Source organism: Xenopus tropicalis, chromosome 4, assembly GCF_000004195.4.
Source record: "Xenopus tropicalis strain Nigerian chromosome 4, UCB_Xtro_10.0, whole genome shotgun sequence".
Taxonomy (NCBI): domain Eukaryota; kingdom Metazoa; phylum Chordata; class Amphibia; order Anura; family Pipidae; genus Xenopus; species Xenopus tropicalis.
In genome coordinates this window covers 126,128,113-126,154,101 of record NC_030680.2, presented here as the reverse complement: position 1 = coordinate 126,154,101, position 25,989 = coordinate 126,128,113, and the positions used below count along the sequence as shown (strand labels likewise).

At 41.2% G+C, this 25,989-nt stretch overlaps 1 protein-coding gene across 7 annotated transcripts in view; it reads left to right on the top strand.

The window, feature by feature from the left end:
- Nucleotides 1-25,989, top strand: part of cdhr4 (cadherin related family member 4) — a 93,395-nt gene that overhangs the window by 3,685 nt on the left and 63,721 nt on the right. For 3 of the 7 annotated variants that reach the window (XR_004222426.1, XM_031901116.1, XM_031901117.1), the window contains exons 3-18: nucleotides 4,223-4,413; nucleotides 8,468-8,630; nucleotides 10,343-10,434; nucleotides 11,407-11,499; nucleotides 13,484-13,587; nucleotides 14,822-14,955; nucleotides 15,043-15,226; nucleotides 15,788-15,938; nucleotides 16,289-16,391; nucleotides 17,516-17,728; nucleotides 18,220-18,365; nucleotides 19,244-19,388; nucleotides 20,870-21,084; nucleotides 22,009-22,148; nucleotides 23,100-23,156; nucleotides 23,871-23,979. Coding sequence is in view for 6 of the 7 variants with exons in the window: in XM_031901116.1 (XP_031756976.1) it covers nucleotides 4,223-4,413; nucleotides 8,468-8,630; nucleotides 10,343-10,434; nucleotides 11,407-11,499; nucleotides 13,484-13,587; nucleotides 14,822-14,955; nucleotides 15,043-15,226; nucleotides 15,788-15,938; nucleotides 16,289-16,391; nucleotides 17,516-17,728; nucleotides 18,220-18,365; nucleotides 19,244-19,388; nucleotides 20,870-21,084; nucleotides 22,009-22,148; nucleotides 23,100-23,156; nucleotides 23,871-23,979 (2,240 nt within the window). In the remaining variant the exon portion in view is untranslated. Of the gene's footprint in view, nucleotides 1-4,222; nucleotides 4,414-8,467; nucleotides 8,631-10,342; nucleotides 10,435-11,406; nucleotides 11,500-13,483; nucleotides 13,588-14,821; nucleotides 14,956-15,042; nucleotides 15,227-15,787; nucleotides 15,939-16,288; nucleotides 16,392-17,515; nucleotides 17,729-18,219; nucleotides 18,366-19,243; nucleotides 19,389-20,869; nucleotides 21,085-22,008; nucleotides 22,149-23,099; nucleotides 23,157-23,870; nucleotides 23,980-25,746; nucleotides 25,775-25,989 lie in introns of all 7 variants that reach the window. The other 4 variants (XM_031901120.1, XM_031901119.1, XM_031901121.1 and 1 more) reach the window with 2 other exon arrangements.

The following is a 25,989-nucleotide window of genomic DNA, read 5'->3' as shown; positions in this document are numbered from 1 at the left end:
ACGCCAAACACAAAGCACTATGGGAGCAACACCTCAAAGGCAGCAGCCAAACGCTAAGCCACCCTCCTTCTGCTCCAGCATCTTACTGCTCTACCTCTGCTGTCCTTGACCCGTCTCAACCACCCTCCACTCCGCCTTCCAGTTCCTGCTCATCTGCCCCCAGCCAAGTTTCTGTGAGGGCCATGTTTGAGCGTAAGAAACCAATGCCTCCGAGTCATCCCCTTGCCCGGCGTCTGACAGCTGGATTGTCTGCACTCTTAGCCCGCCAGCTTTTACCATACCAGCTGGTGGACTCTGAGGCTTTCCACCAATTTGTAGCAATTGGGACACCGCAGTGGAAGGTACCCAGCCGCAATTTTTTTTCACAGAAGGGAATACCACACCTGTACCAGCATGTGCAGAGCCAAATCACTGCATCTCTGTCATTTAGTGTTGGGGCAAAGGTCCATATGACTACTGACACATGGTCCTCCAAGCATGGTCAGGGCAGGTATGTCACCTACACTGCCCACTGGGTGAACCTGGTGATGGCTGGGAAGCAGGGAATGCGTGGTTCAACAACAGTGGAGTTGGTGTCACCGCCACGGGTTGCATGCGGGTCTGCCACCACCTCTACTCCTCCTTTGCTCTCTAACTCGTCTTCTAAGTCGTCTTCTAAGTCGTCTTCTAACTTGGCTTCTTCCTCGGCTTCTTCCTCCTCTGCTGCTGTGTCCTCCTCCACACCTGTGCACCCCCAGCTCCACATAGGCTATTCGACGTGCCAGGTACGCCGTTGTCATGCTGTCTTGGGCATGACGTGCCTGGTAAGTAGAAACCATACTGGATCTGTACTCCTGTCATCTCTGCACTCACAGGCCGATCGGTGGCTGACCCCACACCAACTGAAAATTGGAAAAGTGGTGTGTGACAACGGAAGCAATCTGTTGGCAGCACTGAGACTGGGCAATTTAACACATGTGCCCTGCATGGCACATGTTTTAAATTTGATAGTCCAACGGTTTGTCTCGAAGTACCCAGGATTGCAGGACATTCTCAGGCAGTCCAGGAAGGTGTCTGGCCATTTCAGACGTTCCTACACAGCCATGGCACGCCTTGCTGACATTCAGCGGCGGCACAACTTGCCAGTCAGGCGTTTAATTTGCGACAGCCAGACTCGCTGGAATTCCACGCTAATGATGTTTGAACGTCTGCTGCAACAACAAAGAGCCATCAATGAATACCTATTTGAACTGGGTGGTAGGACTGGATCTGCAGAGCTGGGGATTTTTTTCCCCCGTTACTGGGTGCTTATGCGCGACGCCTGCAGGCTGATGCGCCCTTTTGACGAGGTCACAAATATGGTTAGTCGCACTGAAGGCACCATCAGCGACCTAATACCCTTTGCTTTTTTTCTTGAGCGTGCCGTGCGACGAGTGACAGATGACGCTGTAGACCAGCGTGACCAAGAGCCTGATTTCTGGGCGGAATCACCAGAACGTTCCCAGGCACCTGCTGCAACGCAGGGAGAGGTGTCAGAAGCGGAGTCAGAGGAGGAAGGTGGCTTTGTGGAGGCAGAAGACCAACAGGAGCAGGCTTCCCAGGGGGCTTGTGGTCACCTTTTGTGGAGCCCTGGTCTTGTACGTGGCTGGGGGGAGGAGACGGTGGTGGATGAGGACGTAGTCCTTGATAACGAGGAAGGGGAGATGGATACCTCTGCATCCAACCTTGTGAGAATGGGGTCTTTCATGCTGTCATGCCTGTTGAAGGACCCCCGTATCATGAGGCTTAAGGAGAAGGACCTGTACTGGGTGGCAACGCTACTAGACCCTCGTTACAAGCATAAAGTGGCAGAAATGTTACCAACGTACCACAAGTCCGAAAGGATGCTGCATTGCCAAACCAGCCTGCAAAACATGTTGTACAATTCTTTTGAGGGTGATGTCACTCCACATTCCAGGGGCAGAGGTGCCGGTAATCCTCCCACGAGCACACCTGCAAGGACAATGCACTTTGGCCACTCTGTAACGTCAGACATGCAAAGTTTTTTCAGTCCAAGGCAGCGCCAGGACCCTTCTGGATCCACCCTCAGAGAACGCCTCGACCGGCAGGTAGCGGACTACCTGGCATTAACTGCAGATATTGACACTCTGAGGAGCGATGAACCCCTGGACTACTGGGTGCGCAGGCTTGATCTGTGGCCAGAGCTGTCACAATTTGCCATAAATCTGTTGTCTTGCCCTGCCTCAAGTGTCCTCTCAGAAAGGACCTTTAGTGCAGCAGGAGGGATTGTAACTGAGAAGAGAACTCGCCTAGGTCACAAAAGTGTTGATTACCTGACCTTTATTAAAATGAATGAGGCATGGATCTCGGAGGGTTACTGCACGCCGGAAGACTTGTTCTCACTGCCCATGCAGCTGTCCTTCTCTGCACGCCGCTTGACACCACACACAGCTGTCCTTTAGCGTCCTCCTCCACCACCGTACAAACTAGGGTGCAAATCCTACTGGCTTAATTGTAAGCCAAACTTTTTGGACAGGTAAATCCTGAATTTTTCTCTCTTCTACTCTTCTGTGCTTGTCACCCTATCTGAGTTCTTTGAAAGGGTTTGGCTGGGGCATGGTTATTATACCATCTAGCTTTGATGTTTTTAATGTCTTCTGTGCTTGTCACCCTATCTGAGTTCTTTGAAAGGGTTTGGCTGGGGCATGGTTATTATACCATCTAGCTTTGATGTTTTTAATGTCTTCTGTGCTTGTTGTCACCCTATCTGAGTTCTTTGAAAGGGTTTGGCTGGGGCATGGTTATTATACCATCTAGCTTTGATGTTTTTAATGTCTTCTGTGCTTGTCACCCTATCTGAGTTCTTTGAAAGGGTTTGGCTGGGGCATGGTTATTATACCATCTAGCTTTGATGTTTTTAATGTCTTCTGTGCTTGTCACCCTATCTGAGTTCTTTGAAAGGGTTTGGCTGGGGCATGGTTATTATACCATCTAGCTTTGATGTTTTTAATGTCTTCTGTGCTTGTCACCCTATCTGAGTTCTTTGAAAGGGTTTGGCTGGGGCATGGTTATTATACCATCTAGCTTTGATGTTTTTAATGTCTTCTGTGCTTGTTGTCACCCTATCTTAGTTCTTTGAAAGGGTTTGCCTGGGGCATGGTTATGATACCATCTATCTAAGATATTTTTTCTGTCTTCTGTGCTTGGTACGCTATCTTCGATTTTTTAAAGGTTCTGCCTCAGGATTGGTTATGATACTATCTATCTAACATATTTTTTCTGTCCTCTGTGCTTCAGTGGCTGCAACAAAAAAACCATAATTTTTTAGGAATGTACACATTCCTGATTTTTCAGGGTTCTGCAACGGCGGCAAAATCGTATCTTTTATGGTCACCACAGGTGATCGAAAAGGTAGGACAAACCTGGGCCCACACTGCAGAATCAGTGTTTTTTGGTTCACGTCACTGTACATTGAATTACCTCTGCCTGACCATGCACGTGCGCACAAGCACGGTGACTGCTAAACACACCACTACAGAAATATTCCCACCGACGGGACGAACGTCCTGGAGGTGACAAGCAACTAGTAAAAACTAATATTCGCACACTTGACAGTATCATTAAAGCTTTTTGCGTTTTTTTTTTCGTTGCAGTAAACGCGGCGTTTTGTCTTTGCGTGTGAACCGGCCGTAACCTTTACACGACTTGATTGGAATGTAGATGCCGGACTTTTTAAAGCAGTTTATTACATAAGTTTAGGAATGTAGTGTGTTTTCTCCCCTTAACAGCACAAAACGCAACGCTGTGTCAACAACGTATTTTTCAGAGAAATTTTTGCCCTTGATGCCCCTCCTGCATGCCACTGTCCAGGTCGTGGCACCCTTTAAACAACTTTAAAATCAGTTTTCTGGCCAGAGATTGCTTTTCTAGGTTTTAAAGTTCGCCTTCCCATTGAAGTCTATGGGGTTCGCAAAATTTTTTTTAGGTTCGCTATATCCCTACTGATATATATGGATGCTGGGAACAGATGAGAGGCTGTCACAAAAGTTAATTTTGCTTCAGGTGTCTTGATGCACAGTACTGATATTTACCAGTCAAATAAGTTTGAGTGCACATTGATACTTGGTAGTGCAGCCAATCACCATGAGTCTTCTTATGATAAGGTTTCCCATGATAATTGGGGAGTTACCAATACATAATAAAGAAAAAAATGTATTTTCTAACTTGTTTGTTTTTCCATTAGATTTTGTGGGCCTTCCTGTTACAGTGACTCTGCCTCAGAGTTCACCCCAAGGGACCCTTGTTTACAATTTTACTCTGGACAACTGCGGAAGCACCAACCCAACAGTAATAATTGATTCGGTTAGCCCAAGCACCACTTTTTTCAACAACCCAACACTGACCTCCCTTGGTTCTACAGCATATGGTCTACAGGTGAGTTTGGATACAGAAGGGACCCCACAGTAAAAAAGTCAGTTTTGGTTGATTGCTAAACATGTTTGTATAAAGTGAAGGTTGTGCACATAAATGAGTGAGGGAGGTGGTGGAAATTAATGGGTAGTTTTATAATTAGGCCCTGATCTTTCTAGTTTCCAGTTTAGCCATATTTCTGTGCTATACATTCCTATTCTTAGTTATTGTATTGGTTCATCTGTCAATCATATTAAAGGGGCTGGTGACCGAAGGAACTTTTGGCATAATGTACACAATGATGTATTTATGTATGTATAACTTTATTAATAAAGCACCACAAGGGTACGCAGCACTGTACAATCTTACAGAATACAAAATTACACACAGGGAGGACAAGTGATCTAATAAATAAATACAATAAATAAATATATATATATATATATATATATCGAGCCAAGGGTGGCACACCGCTTCAATCCTTGTCCCGGGTGCACGGTAAAAGAGTTTAAATATTGAAAAAAAGACCAGCAACACCGGATCTATTGCAAACAATCAATTATATATTGAAAAATACATGAACAGCCAACGTTACGTTTCGGTCCCCGTCGGGACCTTTCTCAAGGTATATACAGTGGAGGAAATAATTATTTGACCCCTCACTGATTTTGTAAGTTTGTCCAATGACAAAGAAATGAAAAGTCTCAGAACAGTATCATTTCAATGGTAGGTTTATTTTAACAGTGGCAGATAGCACATCAAAAGGAAAATAAAAAAAATAACTTTAAATAAAAGATAGCAACTGATTTGCATTTCATTGAGTGAAATAAGTTTTTGAACCCTCTAACAAAAAAAGACTTAATACTTAGTGGAAAAACCCTTGTTTGCAAGCACAGAGGTCAAACGTTTCTTGTAATTGATGACCAAGTTTGCGCACATTTTAGGAGGAATGTTGGTCCACTCCTCTTTGCAGATCATCTCTAAATCCCTAAGGTTTCGAGGCTGTCTCTGTGCAACTCTGAGCTTGAGCTCCCTCCATAGGTTTTCTATTGGATTAAGGTCCGGAGACTGACTAGGCCACTCCATGACCTTAATGTGCTTCTTCTTGAGCCACTCCTTTGTTGCCTTTGCTGTATGTTTTGGGTCATTGTCGTGCTGGAACACCCATCCACGACCCATTTTCAGTTTCCTGGCAGAGGGAAGGAGGTTGTCGTTCAGGATTTCACGATACATGGCTCCGACCATTTTCCCGTTAATGCGAATAAGTTGTCCTGTGCCCTTAGCAGAAAAACACCCCCAAAGCAAAATGTTTCCACCCCCATGCTTGACGGTGGGGACGGTGTTTTGGGGGTCATAGGCAGCATTTTTCTTCCTCCAAACACAGCGAGTTGAGTTAATGCCAAAGAGCTCTATTTTGGTCTCATCAGACCACAGCACCTTCTCCCAGTCACTCACAGAATCATTCAGGTGTTCATTGGCAAACTTCAGACGGGCCTGCACATGTGCCTTCTTGAGCAGGGGGACCTTGCGAGCCCTGCAGGATTTTAATCCATTGCAGTGTAATGTGTTTCCAATGGTTTTCTTGGTGACTGTGGTCCCTGCTAATTTAAGGTCATTAACTAACTCCTCCCGTGTAGTTCTAGGATGCTTTTTCACCTTTCTCAGAATCATTGACACCCCACGAGGTGAGATCTTGCGTGGAGCCCCAGAGCGAGGTCGATTGATGGTCATTTTGTGCTCCTTCCATTTTCGAACAATCGCACCAACAGTTGTCACCTTCTCTCCCAGCTTCTTGCTAATGGTTTTGTAGCCCATTCCAGCCTTGTGCAGGTCTACAATTTTGTCTCTGACATCCTTGGACAGCTCTTTGGTCTTTCCCATGTTGGAGAGTTTGGAGTCTGCTTGATTGATTGATTCTGTGGACAGATGTCTTTTATACAGGTGACTAGTTAAGACAGGTGTCCTTAATGAGGTTGACTAATTGAGTAGAAGTGTCTAACCACTCTGTGGGAGCCAGAACTCTTAATGGTTGGTAGGGGTTCAAAAACTTATTTCACTCAATGAAATGCAAATCAGTTGCTATCTTTTATTTAAAGTTATTTTTTTTATTTTCCTTTTGATGTGCTATCTGCCACTGTTAAAATAAACCTACCATTGAAATGATACTGTTCTGAGACTTTTCATTTCTTTGTCATTGGACAAACTTACAAAATCAGTGAGGGGTCAAATAATTATTTCCTCCACTGTATATATATATATATATATATAAGTGCCATGTGGTATGAGAGACAGTAGGAAGGAGGTCCCTGCCCCGTAGAGTTTACAATCTAAGTGGTTGGGTAACATACAGGCACAAATTGGAAGGTAAGAGTGCACCAGGTATGGGCATTTGCCCTTTAGCACAGGACTGGGCAAAATAAAGTTTTAGTGCTCCAGAAGGTAACAGCTGAGCTTTTTCTTAAAGAGAGTGGGTGAGTGTTCCCTACATGATACAGATGTATGCAACTAGAAATCTGAATAATCCCAAATCTGGATTATTCTTAATATTTATCACTTAACATTCTTACTACCCTCTCCTATTCATCTTCCAGTTTGTCATTCAAACCACTGCCTGTTTTCTAGGGTAACAGGGACCCAAGTTAAGAATCACCATATTATCTTATGCAGTGTGATAAATCAGCAATATGTGCAACTTACAAGTACACTGCATTATTTTTTCTGTAGAAAAGGAACAGCACATTATAAAGGCAACTTCATCATGCAGATCTGTATAAATCGGCATAAAACTGTGTGTATATACCATAAGTGTAGGGATTCAAATAGGATATTATACTGAACGGTCAGTTACCAGTTAATATTAATGTATGCTGCAAACAACAATGGACAATGAATAAAGTATATAGAGTACATTGTCAGACTAGAGGTGTAGCTTCAGAACTACTTTGTACCTACATTTACTGTCAACTACATAGCCACATAGCGTACAACTAAATTCTGTGTGAAACATTATAGTGTGTCTTCATGTAGTTTTCTCAGGACTGATTTAAATCAGAATGTTGTATTAGGGAGCTCTGTAGCTGTTACGTCCTCTTTGGCCAAAGAAATGTTCCCTGAGGTAGATGCCAGGAGCCTGAATCTAAGGCACATTAAAGACCTAAAAGTAAATGTGTGTTTACTTTTAGTTATACATACATAGAAATATAAATAATTAGCTGGTAATAGGCTAGCATGTATAATAGCTCACTGCAGTAGTGAGGGGCAGACAGGGCAGGTAGCATGGGCAGTCTTTCTCCCCAACATTGAGAGAGTGGTCACAACCCTAGCAGACATCCTACCAGTAAGGGTTAAAGTAGAGGTTTAGTGTAGATAGCATTCTAAGGAGTTAGGCCACATATGGGAAGGTCCTAGATGTGCCTACCAGGCACCACGTGGTGATTAGTACCTCAGGGTATTACTCAGAAAAAAGTTGGAGAGTGAATGAATTGAGGTGACTGGCCTGGGTGGATAAGTGATGTGTGAGGGGACATGAAAGTGCACTGATTTAAGCTGTAATCAGCAGTTATTCAATTCTGTATATCACAGTTAGCAGTTCTTTTCTATTCACTTTTCATTCACTACTTTACACAAGCTGACTTCAGCATTCCCGCCATTCAGAGTGAGCTTCTATATATAACCTTCTGGTTCGAACCATTCCTGTGAAAACTACAGGGGGATCCACTCTAATACTCCCTCCTGTGATCATAATCAGGCCTGGACTGGTAACATTATGGGATATTAAAATTTTACTAGCCACTACTAGTACATTTAGGCAGCTCCATTGCCATGCCTCCCTCCTGTGAGCAAACCATTTTCCTTATACTAAGTTTAATGTCACCCCAGCCGGGTGGCATCCCTTATGCACACATTAAAAGCCTTGAGTTCTTAAATGTTTTGTTTATCAATTCACTCTATATTAACAAAATATGGGAAAAGCCTAAATATGCATGATGCCCCATATGGAAATTCAGAAGTTATAGTATAAAGCACAATAATTGAAGAATGGTATCATGGTGTGTTACCAATAACCCCTCTATTACAGATCACTCTAAGCAGCTCTGTGGACTTAAACGCATACACTGTAAATCAGTACACACTGAACATCACAGCAACTTGTGGAAATGTCTCAGTTGATGGTCAGCTCTTTGTCAAGATCAGCAGTACAAACTATGTACCACAGTGTGAACCAGGCTTTTCCAGCCAAGGTAAGAGCACCCAGTACCAGAGCTCAAAACTACTTACCCAAAGATGGAAAAATACATACAAAAACACATAGAAACAACCCTAAAAAGTAAAACTACATACCGAGGTAGCTGCGAGCCAGCGATCCTCTTCGTTCTTTGCACCGCTTGTGCAGTAGAGTGAAAAGTTGAACTTTAACAAAAAAGCCAGCTTTTTCACTCTACTACGCATGTGGGAGCCCCAGGATCCCGAAGATAGAAAAGAGAAGGAAGAGGATTGCTGGCTCACAGCTACCCAAGCCTGGGGTAAAAGGTAAGCAATTACAGTCACCCCCATTTGGCACCCCAGTGATTTTTACCTTTCCTTTTCCTTTAGGGCAGTCTTTGTTGTCGCGGGCGACTAATCTCCCCGCAAATGCCATCCCACCGGCTAGAATGTAAATCGCAGGTGGGATGGCATGTGCGGCGCCGACTAATCTCCCCGTATACCCCTGCCCTTAAGACGATAAAAAAATAGAAAATGAAGACCAACTGAAAAGTTGCTAGGAATAATTAATTCTATAACGTACTTAATGTTAGCGTAAAGGTAAACTACTCCTTTAATGCTAGTTTTCTATTCCTGTTATTCCTGAAAAGCAAGCCTGAAGGCCAGTTAGGAATAAAATATGGGCTGAGTTAGGGATGAGATATGGGCTGAGTTAGGGATGAGATATGGGCTGAGTTAGGGATAAAATATGGGCTGAGTTAGGGATGAGATATGGGCTAAACACTTATTTGCTTTATTGGACATTCTTGGGACAATCACAGGATGACTATAATGATATATTTTTAGCCTTCTTATCACATAGTACAGGTATAGGACCCATTATCCAGAATGCTCGGGACCAAGGGTATTCCAGATAAGGGGTCTTTCTGTAATTTGGATCTCAATACCTTAAGTCTACCAAAAAATCAATAAAACATTAATTAAACCCAATAGGATTGTTTTGCATCCAATAAGGATTAATTATATCTTAGTTGGAATCAATTACAAGGTTCTGTTTTATTTCTACATAGAAAAAGGAAATCAGTTTTAAAATTCTGAATTATTTGATTAAAATGGAGTCTATGGGAGACGGGCATTCCGTAATTCGGAGCTTTCTGATAACGGGTTTCCGGATAAGGGGTCCGATACTTGTACACACATTTTAAGAACCTTTTATACTGCTCTGTTATAAATTTAGGGTTGGGGGTTGAGTTTATGTATTTTTACCTCTGATACTTCCATGGATTATCTACTTAAAATATGTTACAGAACATGTGGAAAACCAGTGAATGCAATATAGGTGGTGCATGTACTCTCCTTAAAGATTGGGTAGCAGAGTGTACAGAACTACTGTATGATATCAATCTGCCCACTAAGACTTCTTACAAACTTCTTACTAACGCACTTCAAGCTGTGGGAATATTTGATTAGCCAGATGTTTTGGCATGTGGATGGTCACGCATTTGGGTGAACTAAATATTTAGATCACAGTGAGGAACAGTGGGGAGAGTAGGCCCATGCCATTTCTGATGGCCAGCATGTTCCTAACTTGACCCTTGGCTATGCTAGTTTAAGCTTCAGGATAGTCACCTTTGGTACATACCACATGAATCATTTTGGGGGAGGGGGCATATAGGCACATACAGACCAAACTGTACCAAGAACTTAAGTGAGCTTTATATCGTCTATCTACCTTGTTTTTTCCACATAGCCGGTGATACAGTACAGGTCTACTCAAATGTCCCCGCTTCCAGTGTTATTTACACAGTGGCATTGCGGCAGCCTAACAATGCTCCAGTAACGGTGAGTTTGTAATGCATTTTCATTGTGGTTAATTAGAACACGTTGCGGCCCGTAGGATACTAGGGGCTCACTTCAGAACCTTGGAAACCCCCAGTTCCTAGGCACAGGCACACTGGAAACCTTACTCATACTACATAAAGGAATCAACACAAATATTAATGGTATGCAGAGTTAAGCTAGCCACACACAGGGAGATATAAGCTTCCCACTTCAGACTGAGTTGACCCTATATTCAGTGTCGGACTGGCACCAGGAAAACTCCCGGTGGGCCAAGGTGTCAGTGGGCCCTTTAGATTCTATTTAGCCTATTTGATGGTCATTCCCTATTTCTGTATGGGAACAAGGAAGCTTGATAGATGGAAGAATAGTAGGTAGAGAAAAGAGACTAGAGTAATAAAGAGTTTGAGGGAGGAGAGGAGGAATTAAAGTTTTAAAAGTGGGCCCATGGTCCAGGGTTCTCTGGTGGGCCCCTGCCATCTCAGTCCGACACTGCCTATATTGGCTGGTGTATAAGAGAACTCCTTACGTCCAGCCTGAAAATCAGCAAGATATCTATAATGCAGGTTTATAATCCAATTATTGGTCTCCAGGCCTAGGAGAGATCTAATACATAATTTGTATGGCCCCTTATACACTAATCGTCCATTGCGCCTGTGGGTCAGTCCATTGGGTAGTGTAGGGTTTGGCACATTTATTGCTTTGCTAGGCAAGTACCTTTACCTTGTGCACATCTTCTCTGTACTTGGTGTTGTGGGTGCACTACATACTAGATCACCAACATATCAATATTAACTAAACTGTAAATAGAAACATTCCAGGCACTTACATACGGATGAATGCAAAAATAAACTAGCCCTATCCATCCTATGTAATAATCTGTCTCAGTTCTTTTATGCAGATTAAATGACAGATATGTTTATTATGACCATGTTTTCATGTTCTGTAAACTCATCCTGTTCCTTCTCCACACAGTACCGAATGACGCAGCCTTTTCCCCCAGTCTTTACAATTTCTAGCAATGGAGAAGTAATGGCTCCAGCTGCTGGATTCACCAATGCATTAAAAGTAAGTATAGGTACCTGTGCTTGTTGGAGCTACTGTTTCATGTTACTGCAAATGAATTATATAAGACTATGTAAGGGTAACAATTTCATAAACTCACACTGGGATATACACAGATACAGCATGGCACACTGTAAGATCACCAATTAGACTTCGCTAAAAAAAATGTACTGTATATACTCGAGTATAAGCCGATCCGAATATAAGCCGAGGTACCTAATTTTACCTAAGAAAACTGGAAAAACTTATTGACTCGAGTATAAGCCTAGGCATCCATTTCTTCACTGTATACCTCAGTGTGAAACCTGAACAAATAAATGAATTGAAGATAAGGGGGCATCAATAACATCAGGCTTAAATACACACAGAGCTGCATTTGCCACCAAATGTCACTTTAGTTTTGGCTGCATGAACATCATTCTGCTGTAAGAGCATGCCAGTCTATAAGGCTGTACTTAGTGATAAGACTGCCAAATTGTGTTTGATATAAGCACATTTCAGTATAAACCAGGACATCAAAGCTCAAGTTCAGATTCTGAAACATCTAGATATTTACTTGAAGTCATGTGACTGTCTCTACATATTTCCTTGGGGGGGGGCATCACAGTTTATGCCTGGGATCCTAAATATATTTAAAATGAGCTACAGATCAGGGGGACTAATCTAATCGAAAGCTCAATGATTAATTTATTTAAAGAAACTTTAAATAAGTGTCAATCTCAATACCTGCTAGTCGTGTTCCTAGCAAGTCTGCTACTACGGAACTGCATCTCTAGGAACACGACACAGGCCAGAGATGCAGTTCAGTTTTTGGAAGAGTTGCAGGTATATGTTTGAGCCGATACCTTTCCAACAGGGTATCCGTCGCGTCATGGGGGGGGGGGTTTGCGCGCAGTGTGACATCCATTGTAGCAGTGCTGCCGGTATATGTTTGATCCGACGCGTACCTTTCCGGCGGGACATCCGTCACGTCACGGGGGGCAGGGGGATGGTGCGCGCAGCGTGACGTCCATTGTAGCAGCGTTGTTGGTATATGTTTGGGGCATACCTGTCCAACGGGCCATCCATCGCGTGCGGTTTTTGCCTCAAGTATAAGCCGAGGGTTCCTTTTTTGGCACATTTTGAGTGCTAGAAAACTCGGCTTATACTCGAGTATATACGGTAGCTATTCTTTATAACATATCCCACGATAAATCTACTGAGCGTTTGCTTGTAAATAGTAATATATGGAATATATGGAATTTAGGATGAATGCCAGTTATACCCATTAACCCCCACCTTATGTATGACATGTCACCATTCTAGCCTCTCTCTCCTTTTCCCCACGCATTTTTGTGCCAGTTCCACAACCTTTTCCTCCTTCCCTGCCATTTCTGTCCTTTTCACTCTCTCCTTTATGTGACAATATGTTCCCTTGCCTCCTCTCTATGTGGAGTCTCTCTGCCATTCCCTGTCTTACCAGGTTTTAGTCCTCTGCCCTCCCCAACATGCAGTTTTCCTCAAGTAATGCTTTATTGTTATACAGAACAAACAATTCTCTCACTGTTCCCTTTGGTAGGGGTTTGTTTTCCTGATGAAAGGGCTTCTATTTCTAGGGGATTCCCATGATCTCTAATGTGGATCACTCTAATGATTTCCTTGAATATGTATTCCTGCAATAAGAAATACATATTAAAACCAGATATATATCAAGTTCTAAACCAATTTTATTGGTTGCAAAGATGAATCCTCGACTTAACGTCCCCTAAGAAATGTTAAAAACACTGGAATTTGACCTTGCCCCTCTAAATAACCTTTCTTCCAACTGAAAAAATATCCACATTTTCAAACGTTTTGTATAGCTTATTAGCTTTAAAAGTCTGTAGATTATCATAAGAGTTATGCTGTAAGACTTTATTTGCATTACTAGATTTAATTTATATTTTAAAATGAAATGCTTAATATTCATGTTTCTCATAGTACCCTGGTTTATTGTCTTATTTCACAGACCTACCAGCTAAAGATTCAAGTGATAGACTCTCTTGGAATCAATTGTACTGGCACCCTGAATGTGAATGTTCTCCCTGTCAATACCACCTTCCTCAGTATCACGTAAGACTGATAAGTCACCTTATTGGTACTTGGTATTCAAACAACTGTGGATTGGCTCAATGTAGTGGATGGAGAGCCCAGCTAGGGTGCCACCTTTAGTTTAGAAGAATAATGGCCATATCCTTTTATCTGCAGGCCGTGATATAGAAAGGTGTGATGATGGCGATGGGACAATGCATTAATGGACGGGGCTATGATGTTGACTGCCGGAGTGATGATGTTGGCTGGTGGGGCAGATTCTTGTAGTCAGTGGGAAAACGCTATGGATGGGTGGATAAAGGGACTAGAAATTTACTAGCAAGACCAGAAAAATATTGCACAGGTGGCAACCCTACGCCCAGCCAAATAGAGATTTGGAGTTAATTTTGGATATTACTGGAACTATAGCAGGGTGATTGTTACAGAAATGTTTTCATGTATATGTAACCTTGATAAATGCAAAGGCACATACCCAGTTGTTGGCCTGCAAAATGGGGCCTGAATCCAAAAGGTGTGAATTATGCACTGTGGAAAGTCTAAGGGGCTGATTTACTAACCCACGAATCCGACCCGAATTGGAAAAGTTCCGACTTGAAAACGAACATTTTGCGACTTTTTCGTATTTTTTGCGATTTTTTAGGCGTCTTTACGAATTTTTCGTTACCAATACGATTTTTGCGTAAAAACGCAAGTTTTTCGTAGCCATTACGAAAGTTGCGTAAAATCTGGCGATTTTTCCGTAGCGTTAAAACTTGCGCAAAAAGTTGCGCTTTTTTCGTAGCGTTAAAACTTACGCGAAACTTCGCACCTTTTAAGTTTTAACGCTACGAAAAAGGCGCAACTTTTCCCGTAAGTTTTAACGCTACGGAAAAATCGCCAGATTTTACGCAACTTTCGTAATGGCTACGAAAAACTCGCGTTTTTACGCAAAAATCGTATTGGTAACGAAAAATTCGTAAAGACGCCGAAAAAATCGCAAAAAATACGAAAAAATCGCAAAATACCAATCATTACGAAAAAAACGCAATCGGACTCATTTCGACCCGTTCGTGGGTTAGTAAATGTGCCCCTAAGTCTAAGGCTTTTGGAGGAACGTGATAGAATCCTTTAAAAAACACAAATGTACCAAAAGTAGACCTGTTTTTTACACTGCAGAAACACATTATTCTTTCACATGGCTTTTCTCTGTTTGTCACGGCTAGGCAAGATTTGAGAGATTGCTTTTCTGTATTTAAGCATCTTCTTTATAATCTAGGATGGCATCGAAAGCAGTTACCATCACAGAGAATGGAGGCCCAAATTATTTTGCCACAGTTATGCAGGCTACAGGTTCAAGTAATATTGTGTATGAGATGATAACACCGACAACTGCCTATTACATCGAATCAGGTACCATCAACATGTCACTAATAATGGAATTACAAATGCAGTTTTCAAAATCTAACATACATCACATTGCACATCTCCTATTTATAGGAACAGGGACTATCCGGACCACTTATAACCTGGATCTGGAGAAAACACCAGGGTTGGCGTTTACCACTTTGCAAGTGAGAGCTTATGACATGTACCAGCGCAGCTACAGTGCCATTGCTACTGTGAATATCACTGTACTGGATGTCAATGACATACCTCCTTCATGCAGCCCAGCTGTATTTACGTAAGATTCTGCAATAGAACATTTATAAAATATGCAATTGTAATGTGTTATAAAAATACCTTTGTATGCCTTTGTATGCTGACTGTGCTGTTGATTACAATTTCACAATTTTCTGCTGCCATAAGGAAGCTAAACATTGCCAAACTTAAGACGCCCATACATGCACTAATATTATTGTACAAAACAAGGTTTTGTCTGATATTCGGTGCATGTATGGTGGGTTGACAAGGCGACTAATATCGCCAAAAACCTTGGATATCGCCAATCGGCTAGGGTGAAAAAATTGGAACGGGCGTCTTTTAAGGCCCCAGAATATTGGCAGAAGATTAATGCTAAATCATCAGATGGGGTAAAATTTTATTGTTTCTACCTTCATACCTGGCAATTCAGCTTTTAACATTAGTGGGGTGGACAAACCAATGGTCACAGGAAAAATAATTATTGTAACATGTATGGCCACCTTAAACCCCGCCTCCAGAAGGTATACCCTGGTTTTGAAGTTGCCAATTGTTTATGGAAAAAGCTATTAGGAGCTAAGATTTTTTGACTTTTTTCACACAGAACTGAGGTTCCAGAAACAACGCCGATCAACCAACTACTTGCGAGTTTCACTTGCACAGATCCAGATGTGAACAGCACAAAACTCACATACAGCATAATCCCCAATGCTTACTCTCTGTACTCCTTCCGCATGTCTGGGTCACAACTACTGGTAAGAGCGGGTACAGGGACTCATAACTTGTGCTACTATGTAAGATATGGTGCATCCCTTCAAAAATGGGTCAGCCATACATTTAACTTTCTGCTCATTAACTTTTTGTTAATTTGCTCCAATCTTTTCACTTATCCAACTGAAGGTGTTCTTGTCCATCATGTATTCTTACTGCTGGTATTTTTTTTTTTTACCCACCCTTCTCTCTTCTGTTACCCTAGCTTTCAGTTTGCCTGCTCTCCATGTCTCTTTAACCCCGAAATCTTGGGCTTTGTGGCAACTAAAGATTTTTATACTACTGCTGCATTCATGCCAGAACATGTGTAATAAGTAGCCCTTCTATTTCTCAGGTAAACCAGACCTTAACCTATGATTCTGCTGCAATTGCCAGTGTAAATTTCCAGTATGCAGCCACAGTTGTTGTGAGTGATGGTGGCTCTCCTCCACTTACCAGTGAGTATCGCTGTCAATTTTTTTTCAAAAATGTATTCATATACAGCAGCAGAATCAACAATTTGCTGTCTCTTCCACAACTGGCTTTTCAGGGAAAACTATAGTGATCAAGAAGCCAGGAACTAGTGCCACAGAATGCCATTTATTTGCTACTTGTTCAGTTATTGCTGCTATATGTGCCACTGAAGGAAGACATTACTGTACTCACTTCCCTGTGCCACAGGTATAATGACATCCATGTACTTCAGTTTAAAAGATGGCTGCCAGTCAGTGGTGTAACTACCTTTACAGCAGACCCCATGGTCGTAGGGGGGCCCGGGCAACAAGGAGTCCTGGACCTTGCGGTCTGCGGTATTGTAGTCACCCCTTTCCGGCCCCTCTCCTACCATTTTTAAAAAGAGTGGCGCTGGCCGGGAGGTTCGGCGCAGGCCTGGAGGGGGGCGGGAAGAGGGACTGTTCACGGTGAGCTTCCTCAAAAGATTTCTTCGCAGGGGGACCTGTCGCGACCAAGTTACGCCTCTGCTGCCAGTGGCGTAACTTGTGGTGTATGATAACATACAGTATTTCCTTTATTTATTTTTTTTCGCTGTATATTACTGACTATAAAACAAATATGCAAAACTGAATTCAGAATCTGTTTTGAATTGCCCCTGCTATTTGTCAGGAGCACTGAATCCAGGATTCGGCTCAGGATTCAGCACAAAACATACTAAAAGTAAATTTTAAGGTGAACAACCCCTTTATTAGTATTTTTGCACTTCTGTATAACACAGTTACCACATATACAGGTATGGGAACTGTTATCCAGAATAATAACAGAAAGAGACCTGGGGTTTTCCAGATAAGGGATGTTTCTGTAATCTGGATCAACATACCTTAAGTCTGCTAAAAAATGTATTTAAACATTAAATAAACCCAATAGGATTGTTTTGCCTTCAATAAGGATTATATATAACTTAGCTAGGTTTTATTTTTACATAGAAAAAGAAAAGTTGTATTATTTGAATAAAACCGAGTCTGTGGAAGATGGCCTTACTGTAATTTGTAGCTCTCTGGATAATGAATCCCATACCTCTATATGTAACATTTTTTTAAAATGTTTTAAATCTTTTTTTTCCCCTTAGCCAATATTCCTGTGTTTGTGACTGTCACTCCTGTGAATCAGTACAGCCCTGTATGCAATGGACCTTATACCTTCTTTGTTAATGAAAATGCCCCATTTGGGACTGTCGTGGGTCAGGTGAATGCCACCGATGCAGACTACAAATTTAATAATGTGGAATTCAGTATCCAAGGAGGAACTAATCCGCCTGTCTTCTACATCAATCCTCGGAATGGTATAGTTACTGTTTCTTTACAGGGGTCATCGTAAATAATCAAGGAGATAAGGAGGTTCACGTGTCATGTAAGCTGATGCTACAGAGCTGATTATTAAGTTTTGATGCTAACTGCACAGGTTTCTGAGCTGTCATGTACTAGTAATTTGAATAATTTACTTAGTTTTATATTGTGACATTTATATTCTATATATACAGTATATTGTGAGTGGGCCCCTAAGCTCAGGTAAGTGCCAGCAGCACAGAGTATGTGCAGGGAATCAGCAGAAAAGAAGATGGGGAGGCTACTGGGGCATCTTTGGAGGCACAGACCTTCCCTGCTAAAGGGCTGTGGTTGCCTTGGGCTGGTACAGAACCCCAAAAACATAATGTACAAAATTTCTGCCCTATAGTTAGGCTTTAGTTCTCCTTTTAGGACAAGTTTGCTTCCTAGTCACGCTGACTCATAAAGAAATTAGTAACCAATGTAACCATTGTCTATGTTTTTACAGGAGAGATTAATCTCCTTGGCCCTCTGGACTATGAGACTACCACCAGCTATTCACTTAATATCCAAGTGGTGGATCTGAATGATGATATCATACCTGACCCCATTAACCAAAAGACCACCTTCTGTACTATAACAATCAATGTGCAGGTAAGTCCAGCAATAAACAGGAATGTAGTCATCCTTAAAATAACAGGAACAGAAGTAGAGAAGGGGTGGGCCGCTAGATATACAGGAAAGTTAGGGACACCCAAATGATTGGGCACCCAATTTGAGAGGAACTCCTTGAGGGCTGGACTGCAGATAAAATTACGAAGGACAAGTTAGAAGATATTTTCAGTACTTTTAGTAAGCAATCAGCAGGGGCACACATTTCAGTAACTATCAAAATAGGTAAAGACTTCCAAGACCATAGCTGCTACCTGCTCATCTCCTTAGTAAATGGAGACATTAAATTAGTGGCCAAAATCATATTTAGAAGCCTTCAGGCATACTTGTATAAGTGGGCTTTGTCTCAGGGAGGGAGGCCGGGAATAACACGAACAAGTAAAATAATTAATCTTCTTTATTTGAACAAGAGATATACATAGTGATTTACTGTAAACTCCAGCTGCAAACACTAAAGTGCACCCCTTAGTGCTTATTTAAAGAGCAATTGGTTTCGGGGTTTAAGGCTAAGGCCACACGGAGCGGTTTAGTTGCAGACATTTATCATGGGCAACTGATCCCCTCTGTGGGTCCTTAGCCTACAGGCTCTCTGCAGAAATCAGTTAGAAATCCAGAGATAGGTGCAGAGAACATCAATTTCTCGATTTTTGTTACAATTCAGCTGGCTTGTTTGTTAATGTTATTATCAAAAAACGAAAAATATTTTTAGTTCTCCAGAGGAAGCTGGTAGGGCTGGAGGCAGTTAAACATACCTGACAATATATACCTGTAATTCTGTATTCTCTAACCCTGGCTGTATATACCAACCCCACCTCTTAACAGCAAATTCACCACTAATTCTGTGCCTTTGTATTTTTTAGGATTATAATGACAACCCGCCATTCTGCACTCCTCCATATTACATGACAACCATTTACTCCACCCTGAGTACCCTAGCCAACGTCCAGACCGTGACATGCAATGACAAAGATCCCACTTCAGTGCTGAGCTACACCATCGTCGGTGGTACATATACTTAGTCCTGGGTTTATTTTGTATTATTGGGACAATAATGTAATTTGTGTGAAGTTTTCAGTGGCATATTTACACTGGCTTTATTAATTATCAGCTATTTAAAGGTTTATTTAATTATTTTTAAAATTAGTTTGTATCTTTTTGGGGACATTCCATTAATAACTGGTGGCAGAAATAATGTATGTATTCCAATAATCTAGATGTACATCTATGTACACTATGAAAGATTGGCACTGAACCACAGCCAGTCTACACTTTTCTTATCTTGAAACGTAAAGGCCAAGTTTATCTCTTGACCTTTAATTAACTACAGGGAAAGCTGCTCTAGAAGGCAGGCCCAAGAAGGCTGTTTTCCACAAATAAACTTGCTGCGTGTTTCTGGCATATATACATTTAGGGACTATTTCCTGTTTGCTCCTCATATTTTTGTATTTTGCCTGAGGCATCATGGGGCATGCTCCCTGCAAACCCTGACCAGATTGGCTCCCAGTGTGCAGTGCTCAAATCCACCTCCTATGTACTTGAGCAGTCTGGTTCCAGCACAATAATTGGCCAAAACTTTTCAGATTGTGTAAAGATATGTGATTTCAGCATATATTTTGGGGTTTTTGGGCTAAACAAGGCTCACTGCACCTGAAACAGCTGAATAGGTCATTAACCTTATGCACTTCATCATTTTATATTTCCGGAGAAGCTTCCCAGCATTCCTTAGTTACTTGTTGCCAAAGTTCGTCTTTAAAGGGATTGTTCACCTTTGGGTTAACTTTTAGTATGACGTAGAGCAGTGATCCCCAACCAGTGGCTCAGGGGCAACATGTTTCTCCCCAATCCCTTGGATGTTGCTCCCAGTGGCCTCAAAACAGGTTCTTATTTTTGAATTCTCAGCTTGGAGGCAAGTTTTAGCTGCATAAACACCAGGTGTACTGACAAACAGAACCTCCTAAAGGCTGCCAGTGCATTAGGGGATACCAAATAGCCATTTACAGCCCATATTTGTCATCCCCCCAGAAACTTATGCTTGAGTTGCTCCCGACTCTTTTTACATTTGAATGTGGCTCATAGGAAAAAGAGGTTGGGGATCTCTGATGTAGAGTGTGTTATTCTGAGACAATTTGCAATTGGTCTTCATTTTTTATTATTACTTTTTGTTCCGCAGCTGTCCAGTTTGGAATTTCAGCAATTATCTGGTTGCTAGGGTTCAATTTACCTTAGTAACCAGGGAGTGATTTGAGAGAGTGGCTGATGTATGAATACTAAATGGGCCGAATAGAAAGATAATAAAAAGCAGTGACCCCCATTTGAAAGCTGGAAAGAGGCAGAAGAAGAAGGCAATTAATTAAAAAAACCTATAAAAGATAAAAAATGAAGACCAACTGAAATTGTAACATATTAAAAGCTAACTTAAAAGTTGAACCACCCCTTTAATTTTACTTATACCACACTATGAAGAGAATCTTATGTTTTATTCACAGGTAATATCAATAATCGATTTTATATGCTTGGAAACACTGTAAGACACAACCTTTTCTCCTACAACAACAATGGTGTTTTCGATCCTCTGACATTTGAACTCCTGGTCCTGGTGACAGACAGCACAAATCCCCCTCAGTACAGTACCACGGCAACTGTGATTGTTAATGTTATTCCATGGACTACTACACAGCCCACCACTACGTCAACCACCACGGTGAGGAGTCACATGAAATATCTTTAAACTTATATTTATAAAGTACAGGTATGGGATCCATTATCCGAAAACCCGTTATCCAGAAAGTTCCAAATTACGGGAAGGCCATCTCCCATAGACTGCATTATAAGCAAATAAAATATGATTTCCTTGTATAAATAAAACAGTACAGGATCCCAACTAAGATATAATTCATCCTTATTGGGGTTTATTTAATGTTAAAATTATTTTTCAGTAGACTTAAGGTATGGAGATCCAAATGATAGAAAGACCCCTTATCTGGAAAACCTCAGGTCCCGAGCATTCTGGATAACAGGTCCTATACCTGTACAAGGAAATCACACAGTCTGTGATGTTAATATTAAAACATACGACGGGGATAATAAATAAGAGCCATAGCTGCACAAGAGCTTATATAAATAGGAAATATTGAAACATTAGGGTGTCTGAGAGACATGTTTCTGTATTTTAGAGCAGGCAATGAAATGTTTTCTCTTATTAATAACCAGGTTAAGATAAATATAAATATTTTGATGAGGTGAGGCACGTAGGTACTCTGTACTGTTGGCACTATGCACAGGGACAGCTAAATAAGGCTTTCTGGGGAAAGTAGCCACTGCCTACTGAACATTTTCAAAAAATAAGTGAATGTGATACTATTTATAAGCAGGGTATATTTCCCCTTTAAGGATAGAAGATAATACCTGCTAATACAAAACTGGCTAAGTCTCCATTTCACACAAGTGTGTCAGTGTGTCACAGCTTATTTTATATTTCATGCACTGAGCATTTCAATTATTGAAGACATGTTTTAATTTGCTAGTTTCTCCAGGTTTTACACATCTCTCATACATATTACATTTGACTTCCATAGAAAACCCCATTTAGATTAAATTCAGCTGAGTTCTCTTAATTTTTCTGCAGACTCCACAGAAACAAACAAGGATTGTGAATGGAACAGTGACATACTGGCAACCTGATGTGTGGTTTATGGTGGTCCTGACCATTACTGGTGTGCTCCTTCTCGGAGCCCTATCACTGCTAGCCTGGAAATTAACTAAAGGGTATGTATTGTTCCCCTATGCTTTACTCCAGCAGAAGAAGGGTTATTTATGCCTGTATATTATCCACTTCACAGGGAGGGCTTCCTTACTACTGTGACTCTGACCACATGGCACTTTATCTCAGCACATAAAGGCTGATGCCACACGGGGCTTATTCTCAGCCTGCAGAAAACCACAGACCCAGAATGGGCCCCTACGCTGGCATCAGCTTTCTTCCTTTTCTGTACTTGGAACCATTTAATGCAGAAATGCATACTTACACATGTCCCTGTAACCGGGCTGATGTAATGGTTTTGGGTGCAGGCAAGAAAAAAGGCTAAAGCCAGCGTAGGGGTGGATAGTTGGCTGGCATTTATCCACAGGCTGAGAATCTGTCACTTGTGGCACTAGCCTTATTTATTTATTTATTTATTTAGCATTTACAGTAATGTTTGTTCCCCCCTTTGTGAACTTTTCTATAGTGTAAAACTGTACAGCCATGCATATGCTACTAGCACTTTATAAATAAAGTTATACATACATATATTAATCTCTGTATAGCTATGCGGAAATGTGCTGGAACCAGGGCCATTTTAATAAATGGGCAAAAGGGCATTTGCCCAGGGCCCACCAGGATAGGGAGCTCACTAGTACAGCTTTCATCTGGGACAACTTTTGGTAGAAACATCCCACAGACCCCTCATTCTACAGTATGGTTATTTTAATTTCCTTTTTTCTTGTGGCATCAAATTTTGTCATTTTTCTGCTCCAAGGGCTGTTGGTCCAGGGTGGCACACATGGGCATCATGTCTACATGATGTTATAATTTACTGAATTACAACTTTAATCATCTCTAAATATTTATTAGTAAAATATTAAATGAGATAATTACTATGGATTTCTCTGTAGTGATATTTGTTTCCTAATGATTGTTTACTATCTAGCAATAAGCAGACTCATTTTTATTTCTAGATGCACAGTTTGTTCTTCTGGTGCAAAAGACGCAACACAACCATTACTCCAGGACAGGTGAGTGCAAGAAAATACAGGCATGGGATCTATGTACCCACAATGCTTGGGACATGTGATTATCTCTAGATAAAAAGCCACTAAAAACATTTAAACATTACATTTTGAAAAGTCTGATCATCTTGAGTCTGATAGACCAACATTTTTGGCAGTATGGTAAAACTTAGAACAGCTGCCAGACGAAATATGGACAAGTATAGCCAGCTTTAGATTGGATAACTAAAAACAGTTTATAACCATTTTAACTCCCTACAATATTAAACAAATAGCTCAGCCTATACTGACTAAGCAGACTGCTTTTCCTACATTCTTTCTGTGTCAGAATTAGAAACACCCAGTAAAAGAAATTCAGGGTCAAATTAACATTAGGGTGGAACCAGTTGCAGATCTGGGGCCTAGACCAAATTCACAATTCATATTGCTGGATTAACAATATTAAAACAGTGTATAACATAATATAAAATATTATGAGAAGGATTTTGCTTTGTGTTTTTGTACTAAAATCTGTGTAATGTAGGCAGAGTCATGTGCAGAAGTGTATAAATGTGGATGCATTTTGCTTTCCTCCCTCAGCTGATAACAACCATTTCAACAACAATTTGTTGGGGTCTCCCCAAAAGTTCTATATTAATTCTCTAATGTCTAAGAATTGCCTGTGTTTCTGACTTATGTTGAGCTGTGGCAACTAGCAATATCATTTTTTTTTTTTTTTAGTTCCTTTACAGATGTGGAGAAAACAGCAGAGGCGCCTAAAGAGCCACCACCAGAGCAGCCACCAAACAAGGAGAAAAAAGATATTGCCCCACTTAGCCCTCTGAGCTTGGTACATAAAGTCACTATATTTGCTTTTATCATAGGCAGTTTTTATATTGTATTTGTCATATCAATATGTCTTGACCATGGTCTTAGTCTTGGTGGTTCCCTGGGAATAAGGCTGTGCCATTACTGGGCTGGATTAGGAAGATAAAATTCTAATTGCCGAAAGAGATAGTAAATTAATACCAATTCTTATGGAACAGGTTCCAGTTGTCCTTCAGAAGCTTCAGCAACAGTATAAACAACTAATGGCGGTAATGGCAAACAGTATGGTTCTGTAGGAGAGTAACTTACTTAAACTGAAGGATATACTCAAGTGATGAGTATTAATGATGAGATTAAAACTATTTTTCCTGGATGAGAGCTGGCATTAGGGTGAGGACTGGGAAAATGCCCGGGGCAGAACACTTAATAAGAACCCACAAAGCAGCGGCTATATGTAGAAAGAGTGGAAACCATGATCCAGATAAAGATGGTTACAGAAGGGCAAGACAGGGAGAGTAAATCTGTAGATTACTGTTGCCCAACCAAAATTATTTATTTTTCTTTGTTGACGTACAATTCTTAGCACCGTACTGACAGCAGAAGGATGTCTGTGAGAGCTGGAAGTTGTACTTCAGCAGCAGCTTAAGAGAAATAGGTTTGACAGTCCTAACTTACAAAATGTAGAGAAAATTGAATTTACTTAAGGCCCTAGTAATATTGGTGCTATGCTGAGAGCAAGCTTAGAATATGATTCGTTAGCCTGCAAAATTAGACATCATTTGGTAGGCCTCAATCTGGTTACATTAGTTCAGCTTGCAGATGCATTAGGGAAAACCTTTATATACAATGGCAAAAGAAAGTCTGGAGCCTTTGCAAAATGTCTTTCTTTTTTTTTTTACATGGTGTCAGATAAAGTGTCGTTAGAGATGAGGCTAGCACATACTGTATGTCAGGGGTGACCAAAAGGTAGATTGTGGTCTACCAGTAGATCACTTTAAAGTTTCTGTTAGACTTCGAGTTGGAATGCAGTGGGATGACATCCCGCCAGTTCTTTTTCCCCCCAGCATACTGGAACTTTTGAGTGCGGCTGTTCAAGCTATCAGTCTTTGTAGTTTCATCCCAGTACAGAAGATTGTCCCCACCGGGCCGCTGTATGTATTTGTTCCCACTTTATATATATGTTTCTGTGTGCAGACTACAAAGTGGGCCATGAAGAAGGGAAGTACAAACTACTACAATCCTTTCACATTTAACTTGAAGTTGGCACTTGAATAATGTTATGAGGGCATTAAATATAAATTTGGCACTGCATTTATATATTGCTATGTGTATTTGTTAATCATCGATTGATACTTTTTCTTGCTTATTTTAACTGTAGTAGATCTCATGACGGAGGCCAGTTGGCAAGAGTAGATCACAGGGTGACAAAGTCTGGGCACCCCTGCTGTATGTACTAGGCAAGCTGTATAATTCTTAAGGTGCAGAAACCCTCTCACAGTGAAGACCTATTCTGTTCAGTCTACACCCAAATGGAAATCATGGCATTTACACCGCAAGAAAGTCAAGTTCTATCCATGTACCCTATGTCTCTAACTATACTGCAGCCAGAGAAACAAATGCCTGCCATGACACAAATTAACTGAATCTAAATTGCCTTGCCGTATAATAGAATGCCCATATTAGCTTATAGGCATGGAATGTTTATTTGAGTGAATTAAGGCCATGGCAGAGGGCTACATTCTATTGCTGGTTTAGTTTTCATTGCATGTTTCTCTGTTCTCCCCCACAGCAGTTTGATGGCAGAGCTCAAGATCCAGGTAAGCTCTTGACTATCATTGTCACAATAGAAAACAAACTTTTAGGGTGATTATTAATGCACCTCATTCAGATAAAGTTTATCTCATTCATGTACTGATTATGAGGAATAGGCTGAGCTGCATATTTTAAGGAGAAATAATTCTGCTTTACATACCTTACTTTGAACCAATGTTCTGTAGCCTGTTATGCAATCAGTAAGGGAAAAATATACTTT